The sequence below is a fragment of the Cavia porcellus genome, unplaced genomic scaffold (genome assembly GCF_034190915.1).
Source record: "Cavia porcellus strain 051 isolate PalLab524CR breed Dunkin Hartley unplaced genomic scaffold, mCavPor4.1 scaffold_18, whole genome shotgun sequence".
Classification (NCBI taxonomy): Eukaryota; Metazoa; Chordata; class Mammalia; order Rodentia; family Caviidae; genus Cavia; species Cavia porcellus.
The window spans coordinates 38360422-38386424 of NW_026947501.1; the positions used below are offsets into that span (position 1 = coordinate 38360422).

At 46.2% G+C, this 26003-nt stretch overlaps 1 protein-coding gene across 3 annotated transcripts in view; it reads right to left on the minus strand.

The window, feature by feature from the left end:
- Nucleotides 1-26003, minus strand: part of Reep1 (receptor accessory protein 1) — a 108427-nt gene that overhangs the window by 35642 nt on the left and 46782 nt on the right. For all 3 annotated transcript variants that reach the window (XM_063229686.1, XM_063229687.1, XM_063229685.1), the window contains exons 2-3: nucleotides 18749-18821; nucleotides 5896-5972 (exon numbers count right to left, since the gene is read on the minus strand). In XM_063229686.1, the coding sequence (XP_063085756.1) occupies nucleotides 5896-5972; nucleotides 18749-18821 (150 nt within the window). The remainder of the gene's footprint in view (nucleotides 1-5895; nucleotides 5973-18748; nucleotides 18822-26003) is intronic.

Consider the following 26003-nt stretch of genomic DNA (forward strand, 5'->3'; position numbering starts at 1 on the left):
GCCAATTCTTTGAGACAGAAAAATTCACCCTCAAGCCTACGCTTCCTACACAAACCTAAAAGTCCATAGCCCACACTCCAGTCACTGTCTTCTGGGATCTTATGCTCAAGGGCACCATCCATGCACTTCAGTCACCCCAGGACCAGGACCAGACAGTCACAGACAGTCACAGACAAGCTCTTATATCCCAGAGTCCTCAAAATTACCATAAGCAGTCAACCCCAAGCCGGCCAACCCTGCCTTGCCCATTCCTTCCTGTGGAAACCACAAAAAAGCCTGTTGGCCCCATTTCCTCCTTCTACCTGCTGACCCTCCCTGGGGTTTCCCCAAGGCCTTGCATGCTGTGGCAATTGCTTCTGGTTTCTAGGAATCTGAAGATATAAAAAATCTCTTCTTCTTTTTTTTTTTTTTTTTTGTTTAAGATAATCTCACTACATAGTTCTGGCTGGCCCTAAATTCACTACGTAGTACTGAGTAGCCTTGAGCATGCAGTGATCCTCCTGTCTCAGCCTCCCAAGTGCTGGGATTACAGGTATCAACCATCACATGAAGCTTAATTTCTTCCTTCTTGATAGGTATTTCCATGGCTGCATCTCTTTCCACACCTGACTCAAACAAACCCAGGCATCCTTAAAACACGATGCTATGAGAGAAAAGGTCACCTGTGCACATCAGAGAAATCAGAAAAATTTATCCTCTCCAGATAAGGAGCCAGAAATGAAAAGGAGCAATTTCTAGCCAGCAATTCCAGGTCCTTGAATGCCCACATGACTCCCAAATCAGCAGCTCTACCAAATCCTCCTTCCCTTAGGAAGGTCTCAGTCCTCAGCTTTCTGCCTCTGGCTGACTGTCCTTAAGGGTTTCTCAGCAACCAGGGGGCACTTTTGGTGGCAAGATTGTTTAATGTGTCACAGGCAGAAAAGAGAGGGGCTGGAAGAATAGAGGCTTGATTGTCCCACAGGGAAACACTGGTGATTAATAATGGAGGAACTTCTGTTTTGAAAACAAGTGCTTGCCAGTCCTGAGGGGAAAGCAGATGAATCTAGCAAGCTCAGAAACCAGCACAAGATACACTGACAATTCCAGGGGCATCTGTCGCACTGCAGTTCTTTCATTCATTATGTAAAAGAGGTATTTTTACATTTTAAAAAAAGGTCATGCATGCACATAGTTTTAAAAAATGCATACAGCAGAGTCTTCTTCCTACCCCTGACCATGGGGCCCTTTTCTAAAAGCCTAGATATTATCAGTGGTTGCTACACCCTTCCAGAATGGACTGGAGCCAGGCACATACAATTATCTAGATGCATACAACTCCCCTAACTGCCCCCCAGAGACACAGCAGCATTCTGTTCACCCCCTCCTGCCCTTTGCTTCCCCCAACACACACAATCCACTGTGGGCCTCAGGGACTGTCTCACACCAGCGCTCAGAGCTGCCTCCTCTCTTAATGGCTGCACGTGGGTGTGTAGGCATCTCCCGGGGCTCCATGAATATTCATGAGGGTCACAATCTTTGGGAACTAAGCTGAGTTGCAAAAGACACTCTCAGTGTGTTTCTTTACACATGTGTGCAAATGCATCTGCCAAATAAATGCCCCAGGAGTAGAAATTCTGTGTGCATTTTAAACATAGACAGAGGTGGAACCTCTGTGCAAACATGAATAAGAGCCCCTAGTCCCTTTATAGGGACTTTATAGAGATTATAGGGATGATACAGCTGACCTGCTCTCAGGAGGTGGGGTCCATCTGAAGAGGCAGGTTACCGAAAGAGCCTCTGCCCAGGCTGTGCAATGAGGGCTGTGGGTGCACTTGCATATTCATTCTGAGTGATTCTTCGGGTCACCCAGGCCCCCTTTCCTTTCTGGCAAGTCTGCTATAGACCATCCTGTTCCCTGAGCTTCTTTCAGTGTGCCCTAGTCAGGATGACAGGAAAATCTTCCTGCCTGCCAATCTTCTGGGTTCATTTCTCCAGCCATGTCTTACCAGATGCTCCAGTGACAAATTCTGAGGGCAGACTTCATTTGGGGTGAACAGCCTGCCTGCCATTGGGTGCCGTCTCTGAATAGCTCTAGACTGGAAGAGAGAGTGCTACTCCCTGCCCCCTGTTTACCCTAGACAATGGAGCTTACACTGAAGGCATTTCAAGTGGAAGATGTCAACCCTTGTGATAGGAGAATCACCAAAAAATTGATTTGTTCATCAGCCGGAAAGGTGGCACAAATATCCAGAACATAACATATAAGCCATCAGAGCCTGCTAGTTTCCAGCCTTTCCAGGCCTTTGGTTAAAAATAGATTCTTTTATTCCCCCCCCCAATGAGGAATTGAACCCATAGCCTTCACATTGAGATGTATGTCCAGTCCTTTACTAGTTTTAGTTTTGAAACAGTATTATGGTTCATATATGGATGTCCCCCCAAAGCTTCATGCACTCAGAAGTGGGGCTTTTTGGAAGGTGATTGGACTACAGGGTGATCCAGCTGACCTGCTGTCAGGAGGTGGGGTCCCATCTGAAGAGGCAGGTTCCTGGGACTGTGACCTGCAAGGGTTTATCTCTCTCCTGGCTCCTCCCTTCACTGTCTACTTCCTGGTCACCATGAGGAAGACCCTTCAACCATGCTGCTTCTGCGTGCAGCCAGGTGACCACGCAGGGATCAAAACTTCTAAAATTGAACCAAAATAAACCTCTCCTTCAAGTTGCAAGTGTTGGGTATTTTGTTCCAGCAACAAGGGAAGTGAGTAAATCAGACAGGGTCTTCCTAAATTCCTAAGGCTGGGCATGAACTTGTGATCCTCCTGACTCTGCCTCACATAGTGCTAAGATTATAGATGAGTAATCTGGCAAAAACAGGATCCTTTTGAGGGTTTTTGAAAGCAAAACTGGAATCTCCTACCATTAACAATCACTATATTTTCTATTTCATCTTTCTTTCTTTTCCTTTCCTTCCTTCCTTCTTCACTTGCCTACTCTTAGATACTTGGCTTATTGATCTATCCATTGTTCATTGATTAATTCATTGATTCTGTTGGGAAATCCTGCTGAAGAACTACAAATTAAAAGGTACATGCTGAAGACTGGAGGGATACCCAAGCTGGGTTAGATATGACCTCGACCTTACGGAGTGAGAGACCTAGACAAACAGTGTTGACCCCATGAACAATGCCACATGCTACAATGGACCCATGAACAAAAGTTCCAGTAGGTGACAAGGGCTTTACCTCTACCTCAGTTTTCTTTTGGCTGCTTGCAAACATCAACTTCAGGGTCTTTGTTACCATTTGCCTGGTATCACTTAAACCTCAGCAGGCCCTCAACAAGACTGGCCAGTGAGAGCCCCAGTCCTCTGCAGTCAAATGAGGAAATGGTCTTCAGAGAGGAGGAAGTCGAAGTGACTGTAGAATGCGTTTGTGGGCCAAGAGAGAAGCTCCCTGGGAAGCCAGTTCTCCTTGGAGTACGGGGTAAATGACTCTGGTATCTGCTCTTGAGATCTCAAGACTCAGAGAACAGGTGGGAAGTGTCCTCACCTCTGCATTGTGGGAAGAGAGCTCTTGGTTACACAGGAGGGAAAGGTCTACATCAAAACCAGAGAAGCAGGAAGATGTGAAAGAGGGGGAGGGAGGAAAGACATGCACACAGCACCTGAGAAACGAGAACACCACTGTTCAGTCACCAGCACAGAAGACAGGACAGGAAGAGATGGGGACCACCTACTTCAGGACAGAAGGAAGGATGAGATGCAGGAAGAGAGACAGAGGCACTCGAGCACCTGCACCTCACACATGTTGGAAATGCCCTGGGTGATTTTCTCTCCTATGCTACTCAGAGATGCAGCCCTGACTGGGTACCCAGTGTCTATGGAGAACAGCGCATGTAGGTTCTGCAAGCGCATATACACAAGATATCTCTTAGGCCACATTCTCTGGAAGTTTCTCCCTGCCCCTTTCTTTCCTCCTAGATACAAATGGGCAATGGGCAGCCCTGCTGAACCTGTTTATACTATGTGTTCTCTAGATCAGAGCTAAGTACTTAGTGCTACTAAGGAAGTATCAAGTAGTAGATACTAAGCAATTTGTAGATTAGTAATTTGGAATTGGGAAGGCTACAACTTCAGCATAAACAGTATTGAGGGGTCAACTGCCAATGGGCAGAAGCAGAGTCTTTAAGCTTCAGTGGAAAGGGGCCTGAAGTGTCCTTCTTCTCCCCTTCCAGAGTTTAATATTTTTGGCTTTTCTTTCCATTCTGAGTTACTCCAACTAGCTCCTGACAAAGCCTCACTGCTTTCTCTTCTTTTCCTTAAGTTAGTCAGGGGTAGTGTCTGTTGTTTGCTAGAAAGGACCCAGGAGCCCTCATAACCCATGGCCCACAGGCCAAACCCAGTCTGTTACTTGTTTTTATAAATAAAGTTTTATTGGCACACTGCTACACCCACACACTTAGGTATTGTCTATGGCTGTTTTCATGCTATGATAGCAGACTGGCTGCAACAAAAATTCATGGTCCTGTGAGCTCAAAATAGTTATTATGTGGGGCTGGGGATTTAGCTCAGCAGCATAAGCGCCTGCCTTGCAAGCAGGCAGTCGTGAGTTCGATCCCCGGTACCGATAAAAACGAAAAAGACAAAAAAAAAAAAAAAAAAATAGTTACTATGTGACCTTTGACAGAAAGTTTAAATGGTTTAAAGCCATTTCCTCCATTTAAAGCCCCCAAATCTCTCACTGAAATGTATGTTAGGGAGCGAAAATCTTGTGTCTTAGACCGGCCCTTGCCAGGGATCCCAAGGTGTTCTAAACTGAGCTCCTTAGAGCCATGTTTCCTACAGGTCTTGGGGCTCTTGCTTTCCCAAAGCAACTGCCACCAATGAAATCTGCTTCCAGCCCACCTAAACAGGCCAGCCTTCACCTGAGAGGGGCACAGGGCCCGCTCATTCCACACTAAGCCATCCTTGAAGAACCACAACCTCCAGGAATTTCCTCTGGGAAAAGGCCCCAGGCACCCCCATTTCCTCCATAGCTTTCCGGGCACATGCACAGCATCAGGGGACACAGGGAAGTTGTAGTGTCCCCACCCCGACAATATAACACCTCAACGTTCTGTCCTTTACGAGTTGTTCATAGGATGATACCATCCACAATACATACGATTAATGTTTACAGAACATTTCTAGAAAAAAGCACAAGCAACTTTCCACGGTGGTACTTCTGGCAATGGGAAGGGGACTTTGGGTCTGGGGAAGATTTTTTTTTGGTGGAATTCGGGATCGAGCCCAGGCCCCACAAAGCACATTCTCTTACAACTGAGCTACTCCAGCCCCTAGTCTTAGTTTTAGCAAATTGCTTCACTTGCATTTTGCATGTATATATTATTTTATAATGTTTTAAAATGTCATTTAAATAAAATCACCTTCCTAAATTGCAAAGCAAGTCACCACGCTATCTAGCCTATGGCCATATTTAATCTCTGTTTCTACCAGGGTACAATGTTTTTTAAAAACTGACCACAAGAGGGAACTGTCCTATGAAGGGGTAAAAAGTAGGGGATGGGGATGGCTGAAGAGTTAGGAGCTGAAGCAGGCAGGGAAGGGTCCTGTAGAGCCCCCTCCCTTCAGAGGAGGCCAAGCTCAGGCCTATAGGGGAAGGGTTAAGAACGCTTACCCACCCACACCCATAAAACCCTCACTGTCTCTGGCTAAGGGGACCAGATAAGGGAGCAGCAAGGCATCCATGTGAGGGGTCAGGAAGGCAGGGATTCAGCCCACACTTGCAGAGTAACTTTTATAGACGGTTTATGAGAAATACTTCAAATCACATCCCTCCATCTGTGGCCAGAGGTGTGGTGTGAGGCTTCAGCCCTTCCCCTCCCCTCACACTAGGCCAAATCACCCTGGAGTACTTACCAGCAAAGGAAGATGTCTGTGAATGTCTCTGCTGTGGTGAAAAGTGCAAATATAATCCAGTACATCATCCATTTGACCTATGGAAGGAGAAAGCACACAGCTAGTGGATGGAAACAGTCAAGGACAACCAGCTGCCTGACATCAAGCAGAGCAGGTCCAGGCAGCGGATGCTGAGGCAGGTCTGGGCAGAGTCACCTGCGTGTGTAACCCTTTCTCTACTCTTTCCCACACCTTGGGGCTGACAACAATTGGGCCTTTCAGAAATGATCAGGCTCAAGGTCAAATCAGACCCTGAATGGCTTTCCACAGCTCTGGGTGAGGTAGGGAGAGCTGCAGGTCCAGAGAGATACAAACTCAGTCGTTTTCCTAGACTGACATCTAAGAAGTGCTCAGAGCTTCCACAGAGACACACCGTGGGATGACCTTTCACCAGGCCAGAATCTCTGGGATGGAATGGCAGGCAGTTTCTTGTGGGAAGCCCCCAGGGCTACTGGGAGGAGAATTCTTTCATTAAATTTCTCCTATGTGACCCTCTTCTTCCATTCCAATGTCTCTCACTTCTATGTGCCATCTCTCTTGAGCCACTGCAATGATCTAATTGCTTCCTGTGGCTCCTGGTTTTCCCTTGTTGACCTATCCTACAGGTCAGTGATGGCAAACCTTTCAGAGACTTCAATGATACAAACAGCCCACTGAGGCCCTGAGCCAGGGGTTTGTGACCACTGCTATGGGTCATCCCCATTCTACCCTCCCCAGTTACAAACTCATCAGACTACTGTTCCCCCATTTAAAATCTTCCAGCATGCAGAATAAAGTCCAGGTTCCTTAGTGTGTTCCTTCCACGTCCAGTAATGGTGTAATAGCTGGTACTGGAGAAACCCTCTTGCTGGTAATGGGAAAGTCTCAACAAAATATTTCCAAACAATTGCTTGAAGGCAATAGAAAGCAATGAAAAAGCAGGCCCAGGTCAGAAGGGATTTAACCTTTATTCACCGAGAAAACTAGAGAGTGGATTTGGACACTTTCGAGAACTGCTGGAAATTGAGAGGGAAAAAAATCCTATAGAGAAGGAAACTTAAACAGAGCAGTCTCCACCACATGTCCTGTCTACATTAGAGCTACTGCCTCATCTTGGGCCCCAGACCTCTGTCGCCCTCCCAATTTGTCCTTCCTATTCCAGTCAAAGTGATCTTATTTCAAATGCAAAAAGTCTCTTTCCTAGTTAAAATCTTCAATACTTCCCTGTTGTTAAGATAAAACCGAAATTTCCTAAATTGGCTTCCAAAGCCTTGTAGGAACCAGCCTTTAATTCTCTCCAAGTGACCTCCGTGTAACTACTCTCTCTCATTTTTTCACCCCAGCTATAATGAACTGATTTCAGTTTTCTGAACAAAGTGTCTTCTCTTGTCTCCAGATTTCAGCCGCCAGGTCTCAGCCTAAATCAACATCACTTCCTCAGGAAGTGTCCAAAGTTCAGGTCAGTACCGTCTCCTTTTCTTCCTCTAACAATGTCATACATAGTCCCTATCCTAACACCTACCACATTTTTTTTTTGTCTTTTTTTTCGGTACCGGGGATCAAACTCACGACTGCCTGCTTGCAAGGCAGGCGCTTATGCCTCTGAGCTAAATCCCCAGCCCCTACATTTTCTTTTTTTGAACTCAGGACCTTGGATGTGCAGGCAGGTGCTGTACCACTGAGCTATATCCTTGGCCCTAAACTGCTTTAAAAGTACCTGTTTACTCCTCTGCTTTTCTGACTAAATCATGAGCTCCTTCAGGGCGGAGACCAGTTCTTCTCGCACATCATTGTATCTCTAGGACTCAGACCAGTTCCTAGTACTAACATAGCAAGTACTGAATGAACACGTCCAGAATGACTGCATTAGAATGTTGGCATTATAACTGGGAAAGAAGTTCCGGGAGAACATGGCGGACAGATAACAGCAACTACCGGAGGCTCTCTGAAAGGCTCGGCTCAGAAGTCAGGAATGGTGCGGACTAAGGAGACATAAGCCGGTAGAGATATGCTCTACTGACTCAGGAACAAACTGGGCTGAGAGAAACCAACTTGGAATGCAGTCCTGGTGCTAAAACAGGAACAGAAAAGCCTTGGTGTGGAGACTGGACCCCGCGCCATTGGAAGCCGTGATTTGGGTTTCCCGTCGCGCCGCGGCTGGCTGCCTCTACGTCGGATCGGCAAGGAGAGAGACGCGCAGAAGCTCTGTGAACGGGAGTCTGCGAACGGAGTCGAAAACAGGACGGACAGGGAGGCGTGCACTGAATTGTGGTGAGGTGAGTGAGAGAAACTGACCCCCTACCACAGTTTGACTCCAGCGGAGGACTTTCTGGGCTCGGGCAGTCCTGCAGGAGCAGGGCGCGGTGGCGACTCCAGCCACACATTCCCTCTCGGACGGGATTGGTGAAAAGTGCCTGGCCTGCGTGACGCTGCTGGCGGACTCGGTAGGCTGGCCCAACCCAGATCCCAGAGCCTGACGGTGGCCCAGAGGGGCGACTCCTGCGTAGGCTGCCTCATCTGTAACTCCCTGGTGCGCAGTGGTGGGCGGGAACACCTAGCCAGCGCAATTCGATCAGGCTGTGGCTGACAGGCAGGGAAGCTGGGCCTCCTATGTAAGCTTGCATATATAAGGAGCAGAGAATATGGGAAAAGGCAGCAACAAGAAAGGCTCCTCGGCCCCCAATTCTGAGAAACAGGCAATAGTGGACACTGCACCAATATACATTAAGCGCCATATAGAGAGCCTCATAGACCAATTCAGGAATGAAGTTATCAACGACCTAAAGCTAGAAGTATGCAGAATAGTTAGAGAAATGCTAAGCACCACCCAGGAAAAAACAGATGGTGGAATGGAAGAACAGAAAAAGAGGGGAGAATTGTTTGATGGAGAAAACAGAGAAAGCATAGAGTACGTGAAGCAGGTTCAAAGGGACTATCAAGAAATTAAGAAGTCTATGGAAGACTGGCATAACAGCTTGAAAGAAACTAAGGACAGACTATCTGAACTGGAGGGCAGACTTGTAATATGGGAGAATGAAATGAAAAACTTCTTAAAAATAACAAAGAAACAAACAGCAATAATACAAAGACAAGAAGATGATAAGAGGAGCCATAACTTAAGGATTAAGAACATAAAAGAAGAAGTAGGGATACAAACAAGTGAACTACAAAAGCTACTCACAGAAATAACCCAGGAGAATTTTCCTAATTTAGCAAAAGGTAAAGATACTCAGATGTATGAGGCATACAGGACCCCAGCCACCTACAACCCAAACAGAGAAACACCCAGGCATATAATAATAAAAATTCCAGAAATTCAATACAAGAACAGAATATTAAAAGCTGTAAGAGACAAGAAACAGACCACTTACAAGGGAACACCCATCAGAATTACAGCAGATTTCTCTGCACAAACCATCAAATCACGAAGAGCGTGGGGGGAAATAATTCAAGCTTTGAAAGATAATAATCTCCAGCCAAGATTGAGATATCCTGCACAACTGTCCCTGGAAATTGACGGAAAAACAAGGTGCTTCCAGGATAAAGAGGAACTGGGGAAATTTGCAACCACCAATTCAACTCTACAGAAAGTATTGCAGGATATTCTAAAAAAAGAAAAATACAAAGAACCCAGAAATAGTGGCGGGGAGGCCACAACGAATGGAGCAGAGAACAAAATGAAGAAGACAAACTGACAGCTACTGACAGAAAAAGAGCTCAACAGAAATGAGACAGAGAAGATTGGATGATAGGAACAGCTATTTTGGAGAAAATGACATCTTAATAGGTAATACTGATTTAGTATCATCTTGTTTTGAAGTCTCATCTAGCTTTTGTTCTTCTGTCTCCAATGGTCTAAACAGGTTGTATCTTATTGGATTTTATTATGTACGATAGTATAAGCAAAAACCTTTTAAAGACAAGGAGAATATACAGAAACCATTGTTCATTTTCTGTTAGTCGATTCTAAATACTCTGTAATGCTGTCATTCTCTTAAATGGTTTTACATTGTTTTGATATACTTAATGCTATAGTATACGAAGTTGTACTCAAGGACTTCAAGGAAAGAGTCAATATGGTAACTACTTTTGGGTCGGAATTATCTGGTGGTGAAACACTATTCTGCTTAAATGGTTATGTTTTGATCTGCGCTGTTTCGCTGTTATGCCCTCTTTTTTTCTCAATCTCCACTCCATTATTTACTTTTTTATTTTTATCCGTTTAATTAAAGGGAAAAAAATAGCAGGATATAATATAGTAACCCATTTTGACTTTCTATTATCTCGATTTGAAGCCCTGTATTACTCTCACCATCTTGTTTTTGACTAATGTTCCCCTATTCTGTTTTGCTGGATAGTATCAGGTTCGAAAGTTTAGGCATCAGCTGTGAAGATAATGAGATTCATTATAACGCCCATTCTCATTAACTTTTATCTACTTTTGAAGACCTACAATGTCTCCAATGTTTTGGTTTTGTCGGTTTTGTTCTTTACTGTTTTGTTCAATTGTATTATAACTAACGATATAGGCAATTCTATTAGAGATAGCGGGAGGCATTACGGTAACCATTGTTGATCACCTTGTATTATGTTTTTATATTATCTATTATGTCCACCCTTTTGACTTGACCGATTCTGTTCTGTTATGTCACATTTGGTTTTACTCTCTTCCAAAAAAGCAATAAGAACCGTGTGAGCAATGAAACCCAAAATGTGTAATAGTCATTGTACAAAATAGAGGAAAAGAAAGTGCTCTAAACTATATAACTGCATGTATATTTAAGTGTATAAGATAGAAAATGATATCACAGAGTTTTATTGGATCATTGAACAGAACTGTTTGCAGTATCACTGTTGGAATGTCCACTCTACAAGCTTTAATCTTGTGACTTGAACAATTATTTCTAAGATGGCAATATGTAATCCATTAACTAGTGATTTCCTACTGTTCATTTTTTTTCTTCTGTAAATCTGTATAACTTGTACCCTTTCACTGTTTTTTTTTTCTTTTCTCCTTAAATAAAATTAAAAAAAAATAACTGGGAAAGAAAAGGTAGTTTCAAAAGGGCCAAGAAGGAATATACTTTTGAAACTACTGTCCAGGTGGTTTTTGAGGAGCAAAGACAGCGTTGGATATCTCGAGAGGCAAGCAGTGCTCCCAAGTACCCATGGAGTAGAAGGCTGCATAGATACAAGAAGAAAGAAGAAAGGGCCAATCTAGGAAGAAGAGTTTGGGCCCATGAGGGCAGCCTGACAGCCAAAGGGAGAAGAATGCCCAAGCTCCCTGGAAAGGCTCAGGAGGGAGTGAGGGGCCACAGACAGATGGAGCCACAGCACAGCTAGAGCTTGAAGTGTTAGGCTAGAGACGGTTCCATCCTGTACTCCTTCACTTTAAAATACTTTCACCCTAAAAAAAACGATCTGAGGATGACTCATGGAGCCTAAGAAGGTAAATGGAATACTGGCAACTTGGAGATGGAAACCATATTCATCTAAAATTACCAGGAAATGTTTTTCACTGGCAGGCCTTATAGAAACCAAATGACAGCTATTTTTACCAAGGTTTGAAATAGCATGTCCAAGTTTGAGGAATTCTGTGCAAACTGCAGGATGGGGGAGGAGAAGCCCAGTGCTTTCCCTGAGAATTAAGAGAGGCAAAGAGAGGGCTAGGACTATTTGAGAGGTCAGGTTCAGTGGTGGGTATGGAACAGGAAGTTGCCAGCGGCCTGGGAAGTTCCTCTGGACAAGTCAGGGGCAGCATCCCAGACTGAGGAGACAGGAGGAGCTGTGGCCCTGGGAATTACGGTGAGAAGTAGAGCTGGAGGCCGTCCAGGGACCTCAGCGGCTGCCGGACTCCTTGGTCCATTAGACCCTGCTTCTGGGGCTTGTGGAGCCTGTGAGATGCCGCACTGTGAGCTGTGGATGGAGCACTTTGAGCCACGCCTGCAACCTCACCATCCTCCCAGTCTCTCCTCTAACCAGGCACACTAACGTTTCCTGAGCCTTTCACACTCCTCACGCATCTGGCCCTGCTTGGACTCACAGGGACTTCCCTGTTCTAAATGACTGAGAAAGAAGAGCTCCGAGCCTGGTTCACAGATGAGCACCGACTGCTGGTGAGAGCACAGTGGATAGCTGGTAATACAGCTGGGGTCTCCCGGGAGAGTGAAGAGGAGGAGCAGTGCACTTAGTCTAGGGGAAGAAATGCTCTCAGTAATGCATTTACACTGTCACCAGGTGGAGTAACTACATTTACTGATTTTCTGTATTCTTCTTCTTTTTTTTTTTTTCCTGTACCAGGACTTGAATTCATAACCTTGCACTTGCCAGGTAGGCACTGTGCATGGAGCTGTATCCCTGACTTATTTTCTGTATTCTTGATGCCCTGACATCTGAAGCCTCACTGACAGGGGACTGACACCGGTCCCAGGGCTGGCCAGTTCCTAGAGATGGCAAGATTTCTCCTACTCCTGCAGAAGCACCCCATTCATATGCAAATAGCCAGCCTGGAGGCTTCGACCCCTTTGGGGGACTGTCCAGGTCAAACCAATATTTTTACCCAGCCAGGATCTCCCCAGCCAAGGAACAGAGCTGTTGGAGGTAGCCAGGGCCTGCTGAAATCATTCAAACTAGCTGACCCCAAATCTGTCTGCCTGCTGTCTCTTTACCTTTCCCGCAGAAGCCACAGCTGGGCCCCATGGGCTCTGCCTCTTGGCTGGCTTTGCTGTTTCCCACATGGCCCTGCTTCCTGGGGAGCACTGAGCACAAACTGCATACTTCATGTCATTTTCGTTGTTTGTGCCTTACCTCTCCTGAGTAAAACAAATCCAGGTACCTTTAAAACTCCAGCAAAAGTCAGACAGAGGGTGAGGCTTGCACAGGGTTGAGGCTGAGATAGTGTGGAGACAGCCTGGGAATGACGCCAGCGGGCCCAGAGAATGAAGATATTTGTGGCCCAAGCTCATGCTTGCCAAAAGGTCTCACAGCAGAGGCTCACAGTAACCAGGCAGATGAGACAACCAGGCCCGTGGATGTCAGCCAGCCTCTTTCTTCAGGCTTAACAGTGTGTGTTTAATTGCTCGTGCACCAAACAGCCATGTGGAAGTGGCAGGGATAGCATAAGGGCTCAGCAAGGAGGAATCCCTCTTGCAGGCCTTGCCCTGACCACCAAGAGACCAAGATGCCAGCAGCAGCCACCAAGTGTGTCTAAGACGCTACCATAACTCAAAGTAGCAGGTAGCTTTTGGGAAAAGGTCTGTGACACCAGACCCCTTCTCTAAAGATGGCTTTTCTCCAGAATATTCACTGTTCTGCATATGGACTTGCTTTTTCCCATCCCCTGGGTTCTTGGAGCCACACAGTAAGTTGGGGACTCGGGACTGCTATTCTCATCTTGATGTATCTCACACTACACTGCTTCTCACCCTCAGGAAGAGAACCAGATAGATGTAGTTTCTCCTCTGAGTTAGTGACCAAAAAAGAGCACTGCTTCTTAGAATCTAAAGGTACAAGAATGAAGGAAATTAAACTCAATGCCAGTTCCTTGCAACTCGAAGTACAGCCCATGGACCCGCTGCACGGACAGCACCTGGGAATGTGTTAGAAATGCAGAATATTCAGACTCATCCCAGACCTACTGGATCCGAATCAGCATTTTAATGAGATCCTGATTCAAATACATGTTTTAATTTGAGAATCACTGGCCTAACACACAACATTCCTGCTTCTCATTCCCAAATCTTTGATCTCTGCTTTTTAATGAATTTTAGTACCTTACTAATGGGTGTGTATCCCAAGGGCTACAAAATGTTTCAACGAAAGGAAAGCTGTGATAAGGCCATTCAAGATACGCATACTAGGGCACAGATAATAAACAGACATATCTGCTTTGTTGGGGTGAATAATCATGATTATGAAGAGGAACCAAGGTTACTGCCACACAAGGTATCAAGAAGGAAGGTAGATGGAAACTGTGGGTTTCAGGGGGTCCTAGCACTGTTGTGTACAAAGGTAGAAGTCAATGGATCAGTTCCAGAGCCCTACAGAGACAAGACTGCCAAGGCCTCAGATCCTTAAGAATCCAGATTTAGGGGGCTGGAGATTTAGCTCAGCGGCATAACGACCTGCCTTGCAAGCAGACAGTCGTGAGTTCAATCCCTGGTACCAATAAAAACGAAAACGACAAAAAAAAAAAAAAAAAAGAATCCAGATTTGGGCCACATCACTGAATAAGGAACCCACTCACTAAAGCTCTTTCTGAAGGAGCACGGATTGGGTAGTAAAAGAGGAAAGTATCAGGAAAATTTTAAAAAATGTGCATCTATGGAATGGTAGGTGTCCAGCACAGACTTCTGAATTATCTTGATTCTATGGGTGCCTTGTTTTTCACTGTCCTTGTGCTACGTTACAACCTTATAAGTTTTAGAAAACTGACTGAAATGAAAATGGTTTTGTCCATAGAGCTGCAATGAGTTTATCTAGTGGAGGTATAATTGACACCCTGTTATGGCTTGTGTCTAGATGTTTCTCCACCTATGCACCAAAGTCTCCTGGAGTCATGGGTGGGCGGGCTTTTCAGAGGTAGCTGAATCTAGAGTTTGTGATTCATCCACGGTCCAATGCCGGGATTAAAGGTGTGAGTGCTACACCTGCCCTACGGTAGGTGGCCTGATACAACATAAAGGACTGAAAGAGGCTTGTTTGTTCTTTCGTTCTGTCTTTCTCTGTCTCTGTCTCTCTGTGTCTCATTACTTTTGCTATCTTCTGCTGCCATAATAAACTGTTTCTCCTCTGTGAGGCTCTCCTGGCAGGCACCTCTGCCTTAGACTCAGCCAATATGGACTGAAACCTCTACAAACTGCAAGCTAAATTAACCTTTCCCCCATAACTTTAGGTGTTAGGTATTTTGTCACAGCAACAAGTAACTAAAACACGTGGTCCATTTCACCAAGAAATCAATTAACAACTTAATTTCAACATTCTAGATTGTCTAAGGGTCTGTTGTTTGGAGTTTCCTTTGAACTATTCTTTTAACTTCTTACTGGTTTCCTTGTTCATTAATATGTTAAGTAAATCTTCAACATATTTTTTTACTTATGTAAGTTATGATTTACCCTGTCTCAAAATTAGCTCAACAAAAGATGTAAGTACTGTTATGAAGAGACTTTACCTTTTATCCATATTTTCTTCTTTTCTGTGGTATGTAAACTTAAGTATTTTCAGTAATTGTATCTTAATGTATTCTCTTTTCCCTTGATATAACAGGCTAGTGACAACAGTTTGCTTGACAATTCTTGTATAGAATGCTGAACACCGAGCCTGGAGTCTGTCACAACCAGAGATGCTGGACCTGGTGTGAGGCTCAGTAACCAAAGAAATCTGAATTTAACAAGTGAGTGAGTCCTATAGAATTCTTGTTTGGAAGTTTGTTTTTTAAAACCAAAATACAGGTAAAAGCTTCAAATGGCACATGTAGGTTTTAGGCAAGTTAACTGTGATTGTTGTTTTTTTTCTTTGAATAGTCAGCATGTAGAGCCTTCTAGATTGAGGGAACCTCCCAGCACTGAGGGTCTCAATAGGAGGCAAAACCTGTCACCTGGGTTTGGAAGAATCAGGTGCTCTTCTCCAGGATTTGAATATTCTGGGAAGATGTAGATGCAGCTAGTAGCCGCTGTCCCTAACAGCCTAACCAGATCCTTCCTGAGGCCTGAGTGTCGCTTTTACCCCATTCAGCCTTCTGGGGTCTTCTCCAATTTCTGAGTGTCTTTCTCCAGTCTTCTAACTAATTCTACAATTCCCTGTAACCTCCTTTCTGTTTAAGTTTTCATCTCAAAACCTTGACATGCACAACAACGCCAGACAGATACAAGAATCTTAAGACTAATATTAAGAGAGATGTTTTTTAAATTGGCGGTCTTGCTAAAAATATCATTTCATGGGTGTGGGGGTGGAGGCTAAGAAGCTGCCAGTGATGTTGCTGCTGGGCCAGTGACTACTCCCTAGGTACCGAGACCGAGATCACTAAAAACCCGCAGAGAAGCAGCTTGCAAGCAGAAATAAGATGAAGAAGGGTGTTAAATCCTGGATAAAGGACTTTGGCCTCAATCTTTAGGCCATTAAAGGATCCAGAGGAAATGAGATTAACTGATTTCTGTCCTTAAAAGATCTCTGGATGTTATATGGATAACACAGTAGGAAAGGCGGGACTGGCAGGGGCCAGTTAGATATAGTGATGATGGTTTCTAAGGACGATGATGGTTTCTAAGGACGTCCACGTCCTAATTCTCATATGGTACAAGTAAATGGAACTTTGCAAAGTTTATAAATTAAAGACCTTCATGTAGGGAGATCATCCTGGACCAACATAATCCCATGCATCCTTCAAAGGGAAGAATCTCTCCCAACTGGGTGAGAGCCAGAAGTGACAATGGAAATATGCTAGAGAGATGGAATTACACTGGCTTTGAAGAAAGAGGACAGGATATATACCCAGGAGTGCAGAAAATGGAATCTACTTCAGAGCCTCCACAGGAAACACATCCCCACCTGATGTTAGCCCAGGGAGACCCGGTGGGCTTCTGACCTGCACAGTTGTAAGACAATGCATTTGTGTTGTTTACATGCCACCGAGACCATGATAAATTATTACAATGACAGTAAGAAACCAAGCCAGATGTGGTGGTAATCCCAGCACTCTGGCAGGCTGTAGTAGGAGGATTGCTAGTTGAAACCTAGCCTGGATAACCCAGCAACTTAATGAGACTCTCCAAAAATTTTTTAAGAATTTTAAAAAGGACTGGAGATGCACCCAGCACAAAGGCCACTGTGCAAACAAAACAAAACAAAACAAGACTGACACCATAGTGGAAGGAGCACATTTCAGAGAGTAGCAACACAGCAGGAAGAGACCTGAGGTGAAAGATCATGAAGGGATAGAGGTGAAGAGATACAGTCACCAACCCAGTGTGTGGAGCTGGGTGGTGAGAGAGGAAATTCAAAGGAAAGTCTTAGATTTCTCTCTTGGACAAATGGGGCTACAGGTCAAAAAGACTGAAAGAAAAACAAAAAACAAAACAAAACAAGACCAAGCAGGAGTGTGTGAGTGTGTAAGACAGTGTGTGTGACAACATGTAAGTGTGAACACATGTGAGTGCATGACCGTGACAGTGTGAAAGTGCTGTGGCACTGTGTGTGATCATGTGTGACAGGAGTGTGAGTACAGACAGAATACCCCCGCTGTTACTCAGCTCCTTCCTTCCCATTCCATTTTCACCCAGAAACCTGCTAATCTCAACTCTGCAGCTTCCCCCAGGAGAGCCAGCAAGTGGCTCCCCAGCCAGCGCTAACAGCTGCCCTGCTCGTCAGCGACAGGCTGGCTCTCAATTAACCAACTGCCACCCAGTCATGAACCAGGCCCCTGTGAGTCTAGGCAGCACAAATAATTCTCCAGGGTTTGATCCCGAGCTAAGAGAATTTTCAGCCTCTGCAAAGTGAAGGGTCAGCCCTCGCCCTGTGCTGGAGGCAGAAGGGCTTGCCTGAGGCAGGGCCGGAAGAAGTGGCCTAAGGCACTACCCTGGGCCAAGTCAATGGAGACCCAGGAGGTTCTGCATTGCAACTTTCAGCTATTTATAGTGCACACAGATGCTCATGCAGGGGCAGGGTTTCTAGGGCAGAAATCACCCCTTCTGGCCCCTGCTGAGAAGCACAAAAAAGAATGAAGCTGAATCACCTAGTTCTAGGAAGCTCAGGAGGAAGAGGCAGGTGGTTTGCAGGTGTCTGGTGCTGCCATCAAGGCTGCTTAGGAAGTCTAAGACAATGAAGACTTTCAGAGCCCGCTCTGAGTGTGTCTGTGTGTATTACTGGAAACTGAACGCAGGGCCTCTGCACAAAGCTACAACTTCAGCTTTTTTAAGTCTTATTTTGAGACAGGGTCTTAGTAAGTCATTAAGCTGCCCAGGGTGGATTTGAACTTGGGATCCTCCTACCACAGCTCTCTGATTGCTGGGGATTACAGGCAGGAGCCATCATGCACCACTTGAATCACTTCTTTACCTACCTCAGACTTGCTTTCTGCATAAGACAGATGGGTTGTTGCTACTGTTCAGATGAAGACACTAAGGCTCTTGGAGGTTCCAATGTCAGAGCCGCAGCTTGACCTCAATCCCTTTATGCCAAAATCTACCTCGTTTGCCCTTTTTCCTGGGTGAGTGTCCTGCATGGGGGAGGGCGCCCTTCTCATTCCTCACTACAGCATGGCTTTGTCAACCGCAGGTGGCTTATGGACCTCCTGCTGAAGGTGGCCAGCACATCCAAGGATGGTGCTGGGGGCTGCTGTCACCCATGGTAGCCAGGGAGCTCTCCCAGGCCCTTCCCTGTGCTCAGCCCCCTGTAAGGAGCTGCAGAAGAACAGCCCCTGCTCTCAAAGCTTCAGCAGCAACAGGGCTGGAACCATAAAGAACTGGAATCACAGAGTAAGTAGGGTCAGGACCAAACCCAGGTCTGCTGGACTCTAGGACCTGTGAACCCACCCACGAGCCCAGGCTGCTCCAGGGACAACGCTTTCAGGTTGGCAGAGTGTTCTACACACATGGCATGTGGCAGGGCGGGACCCCCAATCCCAGATGCCATTTCCTCTCGCTGTAGCCCTCAGTGCTTTTCTCACTTCAGCATTCAAGATCTAGACAGAGGATGGATGTAGACAGGACTGGACTCCCGGAAAGCCTCATGGGAAGAAGTCTGCCAGCTACCAGTGTCCTCACCAAGGAGGGCACCCCCCTTGTGGGGCTGGCTCCTCCCCCCATCTGTCACCCCCTCCAAGATAAACAGCTCTACTTACATATTCTTTAATGTCCTTCGACTTCACAGCCTTGTAAGAGTAATACGCAGGGTAAAGGGTGCCAAATATAAGCCTAGAGGAGAGACAGGAAAAAGGAGAAATGTGATTTTCATTCATCCTGTTTGGTGGAAAATGTCTGCCTCTGACGCCAGGAGCGGTTCTCCAAGCCGCAGAAAACGCTGCTGTGGGAACGATTCATCTTTATGAACACTCTGAATGTTTCCTGCTCATGCCTGGGTTGTCCTTGGCAACCCCCATTTCCCGATACCGCCCCACTTCTTTCCAACAGTGCCTGGTGTCACGGATACCAAAACTGAGGTGAAAGGGGCAGCCTAGCCCAGCCCAGCTGAGCAGCAGAGACCCCGAAGTCAAAGGTCAACTTTCCCTCCAGCTGCTGGTCCTCCACCAAGCCTGCCCACTCAGATGCAACTTCAGCATCCTGCGAGCAGAACAAACTCCTCAAATTGTAAATCTGGGCAAGCTAACACCCTCTCCCATCAACACATCCATACCCTGCTCCTCTCTGCGTCAAACACAGAAGCCAGAGTATCAGCTTAGTGACCTTCCTCAGTGCTACACAGGGCCAGTAAACACCTGGACTCTCAGACCTGCCTCTAGGGACATGGCATGACATAGCTCTGCCTGCCCTCTTCCTCTCCATCTTGTCCCCTTTTGGAATCTCCTGTCCCTGTTTTTTGTTTAGTTAGCGCTTGTTTGGCCATCAGCTCCCACTCCCAGAATGACTCCTTCACTTTAGAAGCCTTCCCTGACCTCCCAGACAAGGCAAACCTCCCCACTACTCTTTCAAAGCACAGGGTGCATTTTATCATGGGTTCTTGTAACAGGCTGTAAGTGCAGAGAATGGATCTTCTTTGCTCAATCGGTCTTCCCAGTCACCCATCATGTAGTAGCCATCAACAGGCATTTTTAAATGAATGGACAGAATGCTGTGCCCAGAAGGGCTTAATTCCTTTGCTTGACTGATGAGGTTACTGAGTTGACCAGCTGACCAGTTCACTGCAGGAGCCACCCTGGTCTAGGCCTCACAGGAGCCTGCACCCCTGAGACAAGCCACAGAGTGCCTCTGGGGTCCCAGCAAGGAGTCTGCCTGCCTGGTTAGAAAAAGACATCACACCAAAGATGCCCAAAGTCAGGGCTGTTAGAAGTCAAACAGAGAACTCTCTTTACACATGCAATTTTATCAAGAGCTGGAAAACACCTTTACCATGAGCACTGTTGCCAGGAACACCAGGTTTGCATTGCTGGGACAAAATACCTCACACCCACCACTTAAAGGAGGAATGCTTTATTTTGGCTAATGGTTTTGGAGGTTTCAGTCCATGGTGAGCAGGCTCCAGGGCAGAAACATCATGGCAGAGGGCACAGTCAAGGAACTCTGTTCACTTCATGGCAGCCAGGAAGCAGAAGAAGGGAAGAGTCAGAGAGGAAGGGCAGAGAGGAAGCAGATACAGTCCCCCAAAATCATGCTCTCTTGACCCCCTGAATATGCCCAGAAGTATGTTCTTCTAATCTCCTATGTGTCTCTTAAGCCAATCAAGTTGACAGTCAAATTAACCAAGAAAACAAAATTAACTGAACCGAGTCAGTTTTGACATGGGAGAAAGAAATATGCAAACTCCTGGTTCACATAAGCCTGACTTAAGCACCTTCTAGGCCTCACCCCAGTCAGACTGCCTCGACAGAGGGAGTCCCTTATACAGATGGGACCGTCGTGCTCAGAGCTACCTACTTGTCTAACTCATGACCATGAAGAAGTAAAGCAGGTGCCACATCGGCCTTCCCCAAGCCTGGCTTCCTTTCCCCATCGCCCACTGCCTTAGAGAGTAAGCCTGTTCTCTAGGAAGGCAGAGGTGATCACGATAAGCCAGCACAGGGGACAAGGGCAGGCTGAAAGGAAAGGGGAAAAGTAGGATGGGGGTGGGAGGGAGGAAATTTAAGCAAGCGAGGTAGACAGCAGTGCCAAGGCAGCAGGCAGGCTGGGGAGCACGGGCTAAGGATGTTCTGTGGGTTCAGGTGCCAGCACTGTGGTGAGGGTCGTCTCCTGGGCATTCCAGCCTGCCTCTCGGCCCGCCCAGACCTGAGCATCCTTGAATCAGGGAGACTTCCTTCCAGGCTGAGGCCCCTCCTGACTTTTGCTCTGCCTTGGATTAGGCTTCTCTCCCTGTTTCCTGCCAGCCCAGGGCCCTGCATCTTCCGTTTCGACTGATGGTCTTGGCTCTGCCTCTCGCACAACACAGCAAGTTCCACAGCGCAGGGCTGGCATCTGTCTCATTCGTAGGAAGTGCTCAGTAAGTGCGAGTTTGCTGCATAAAGCAGCGGGGTGTGGAGACATTAAGTCAGCGCCATCCCGGGAACACTCGTGACTTTGGGACCGAAGTCGTGGCTGTGGTGGTTGCCAGACAGCACCAGGCTGAATCTGCCAAGCCTCAGAAACAAAGTTGTCAGCTCCAGGGAAATAAACACGCTACTCCTTGGGCACAGACACCCTGGTTATTAACCGAGTCTGCAGACTGGTTTTCAGCCTCCACCTGGAGGCAGCCTGCAAGCAGCTGAAGAGGAATCTGGCAGCCAACTGATTGGTCCCCTGTGAACCCTAATAGGCCAGGACATTCCCTGATGTCACACAGCTGGTGAACATCAGGGCATCCAGACAGGGAAGCTTGGGCTCAATCTGCTGGACTCTTCTGAAGCGAACTGGTTGCTAGTGTCCCCGCCACCTGGCACCTATTTAAAAACAGGCTCAGCTGGTCAGCACATACCTATAATCCAGCACTCTGGGAGGCTGAGGCAGGCAGATGGCAAGTTCAAGCCCATCCAGGGCAATTTAGCAATTTAGACTCTACCTCAAAATAAGCAAATAAAAAAATAAAAAGGGTAGGGGATGTAGCCCAGTGCAAAAGCTGAGTTCAATCCGCAAGACAACAAAACAAAAACCAAACCAAACTACACAGGGTCCTACTATAAACAAATCTGCATTTCAGTCTCCAATTCATGTCAGTCTCTTGTAAGACGGGAGTCTCTAATAAACTCAGTAACACTTAGCATCCACTTCCCTGGAGAAGAGATTAGGATTAAAAGGATTAGTTTTTATTTATGTACCTCAGAGAAAAGAAATAACGAATGAAGCAGGCCCTGGCCGGAGGGGCTTAGTAGTAGGCCAGCTCAGACCAAAAGCCCCTCACAGGGCCCTTCTTTGCTGCCCCACCTGCCTGCCTCCCCTGCTCCTCACACCGGCTCACAGGGCCAGTGACTGCCCCGCGTGAGCCAGCCTGCTAGTGACCTATGACTGCTAGTGACCTATGGCTGCTCTTTCTGCTGCTGGACTCTGGCAGGTGATCTCTCCCTAGGCTGACAACCTTCCTCACTAATCCTTTAAGACCCATCTGAAAAAAGCCACTTCAATGAAATCTCTGATCACTTCTTCCTTAGACGTCTCTGGCTGTTCTTTAAGTCTGTCATACCCTTTATGCAGAAGCAGCAGTGATGCCAGGTCCAGTGGCTGCAATCCCAGCACCAGGAGGCTGAGGCAGGGTGATCACTTAAGAGTTTGAGGCCAGCCTCGGCTACATAGTGAGCTAAGGCCAGCCTGAATTACAAAGTTAGACCCTGTCCCCCCCCCCATAAAGAGGAGTAATAAAACCTTTAAAAATGCTATTATTAGTGTTTTACAGGCTAATACACTTTGTACTAATCCTCTTCCATCATCTTAATACCCTGTTTACAGCCTGGGACACCAAGGCTTAGTGGCATCATTCACTTGCTCAAAAGACACCCCAGCTGGAGCCTGAGTGTGGATCTGCCCGGCCACCTGAAGTTCTCAGTCCTCCAAGGGTTTCCTGCCCACTCGCCCTGCGGCTGTCTCCCCATGGAGACCACAGAGTGTTGGTTACTTAGTGGGCACCTGTGCCCCGGTCAGTCCCTGCTCAGCGCAGTGGTTGGCAAACGTATGTTCAGTAATTAATCAAAAAATTGCGATTTCTTTTTGAAGAGCTTAACCCACCTGCTAGACTCACACAAGCCTCTCCAGAGCAGAGTGGGGAAGTGGTAACATAGTTAGGAGGGCAACAAGGTCAGTGAACACTGCAGGGCAGAGGGAGGCCGAGTGCTGCCTCCCAGCTCAGCCTCCCAGGGCACTGTGCACCCCCATATCCTTATATGTTCTCGGAACCCCTCCCCCCAAACTCTTATCAGCCTGCCCCGTGCCTCGTGTTTTTGTCCTTCACTCTTCTTGATTAGGGGGTCTTCATCCAGCCACCCTACCCAACCTCTTTCCCTGCTGTGGCACCCAGAAGGGATCACCAGGCTCACATGAATACCATGCTTCAGTGTGGTGGCTCCCAATGACACATCTGGGCAGTGTCTAGATGCTCTGGTGTCACAACTGAGAGGGTGCTATGGGCATCTGTGGGTAGTGGCCAGGGACACTGCTAAACAGCCTCACAACAAAGAATGATCCCACCCCTAAAGTTAACAACGTCGCTCTGGAGAAATGCTGGTCCTTGGGCCAGGGCATGTCTCTGGACAGTTTGCCTTAAGAGTTTAACAAAGACACAATGTCCCAGAAAATACAGCAAATGCTCACACTGAGGAAGACAGTCTAAAATGTCAGGCCAGGATCAGGAAAACATTCTGAAGCAAGTGCCTGGAGCTCTGACCGAGAGAAGAGAGAGACCGCTTGCTAAGCACACGCCTTGCCAAGGAGGGCTGCAGGCAGTGAGCGCTGGGCAAGGGCTCAGCTACAAGCTCTGGCGCTGCAGCTGCTAACTGTGGCCAAGGCTTCAGCAAACCACAAAACAAACCAGCACTTTCCAAGTCTTCTCAGGCACCCGAGAGTGAAATCAACACTTCCCAGGTCCAAATTATGTTGAAATTTAAAAGAAAAAAATCAAGGCTAGCAGTATTTTTTAAATGTCCGTGGAAATAACAAGCCTAATTTACACAGTGTTTTATATCCTTATATGACAAACTACACTGAAAGAACAGTGCTCTCTGGGAGGGTTCTGGGATGTTCAACTTCTTGACCTGGGCAGAGTCTTCCCAGGCATGTGCTGCAATTATAAATGTATATTAAAGTGTACACATATGTCCTGTGAACTTCTCAGTATGTGTGTGCTTCATTTCAGGGTTTTTTTGTTTGCTTGTTTGTTTGCTTGGTTTGTCTTTCTGAGACAGGGTCTCACTATTCAGGATGGCCTTGAGCTTATGTTGAAGCCCAGAATGGTCTTGAACTCATAGTGGTTATAGGTGTGCACCACCACACCCAGCTTCAGTTTTTTAAAAAATATTTTGCTATATCCAAGAAAATGAACTCAAAATTTAAATTCTTCAGATTTTTGAAGGCACAGTGTTTCTTCTGAGCATTGAAAGGTGTTGACATTTACACTAACTATATCGTTGTGCTTTCTGTTCATAATAAAAATACGTAATTTAGCCAGGGAGATAGTGCCTGCCTGGCACAAACAAGTCATGAGTTTGATTCCTAGTACAAATGTGTGTGTGTGTGTGCGATTTAGCATTTTTGCTTTTTGAAGTTATTCTAAAAGGCTGTAAGTAAATTTTTTTTTTGGTACCAGGGTTCAAACTTACAACCTCGCAGTTGCCAGACAGGCACTAATGCTGCTGAGCTAAATCTTTGGTCCTGTATCATCTTTTTATGAAAATTGATCACAGACTGTGGGACCTGCTATCCTAGTAGCAGACTGCTATCTTGCCCTTGCATTCCTTTTGGCATTCCACAACATGTGCCATTGTTTTGTTTTGGCTTGTTTGTTGAATTTTGTGTTTTTTTTTTGGGGTGGGGGAATAGGGTCTTGCTATATAGTTTAGGCTGGTCTTGAAATCACCATGTAGCCCCAGGTGGCCTCTGAGCTCACCGCAGTCTTACTGCATCAGCCTCCCAGAGTGCAGGATTACAAGTGTGTGCCACCCCACCTTGCCTGTCACTGTGTTAAATAAGGGAAGGTCTTTAAAACATGCCAGATCTATTTGAAGTCCCTTAGGTCTTTTCCCTCTTCCCCAAAAGTCACTCTTGCCACAAGTGGAATTTACCCTTCTCATCATGTTTCATTCATTACATAAGCTATTCATAAAGAGAAAAAAGCACAGCTTTACCTGTTTGAGCATCCGCTGAAAGGACTCACACTAGATGGATTCCACTGCAATATGTTCTTTCCATCACATTTTTTTGGAGATGGGGAACTGGGGATTGAACTCACAACCTCACGCTTGCCAGGCAGGTGCTTGTACCTCTGATCTAAATCCCTGGCACCTCATCAACCTTATGTTGTTAAAATTTGATTCACGTTGATATTTGGCCTGCCAGTTCATTTTTAATCACTGTTGGGAACCACAAATACCCAACAGCTAATTTTGCATATTACCCTATGGTATAAAATGGAGTTTGGGGTTACTGGTACCCATCTGAGATTCCCCACTGACTCTTCCAAGCATAAGATCACTTACACCTTCTTCAGTCATCCCAGGATTATATTCCAGGACAAGATCCTTCTCAGCTTTCGATCATCTGTGCCTTCTTGGGTCTGAGTCTTCCGCTGAATTGAGTCTTTCACTAGCCTCGCCTGTCACTGTACACACAGCATAAATAGTGGCTGTTTGGAGGGTGAAGGGAGGACCCACTGGGAGCCACTAACTTCCCGGCCAATCATGAATTACTAAAATTACCTGTTCTTTATTTTTCTCGCCATCCCCTTAAGCCAATCGGGACTCTTGACAGGGTTCCTGATAAATCACTCTGCTCCATTTCACTATATGAATATATCATAACTTATCTACTCTGCTGGCATATGTTTTGATTACTTCCAATTTTCCTGTATTACAAACAGGACTATGTCAAACACTCTTATACATATCTCGTTGTGTGATCTGAGGCCTTATTATTTATTTTGTTTTTTGAGACGGGGCCTTGCTATGGAGTTCTGGCTGTCTTTGAACTCACTATGTAGCACAGTCTGAACTCAAATTTGATGTGATCCTCCTGCCTCAGCCTCCTAAATGCTGGGTTTATGGGTGTGTGCCACCACACCACTCAAGGTCCCTTGAGGCCTTCTTTAAAGCACAATTGAATTTGTAGGTCAAAATTATGCTTCTACTTTATCTTTCTGTATGATATAGGCTAGGAATTTATTTTATTCTCTTCCGTATGCATCCCAATTGTCGAAGGCGTATATAGTGAATCTTCCCCACGGTGTGCAGGGTTACTCCTGCATGTGTACTT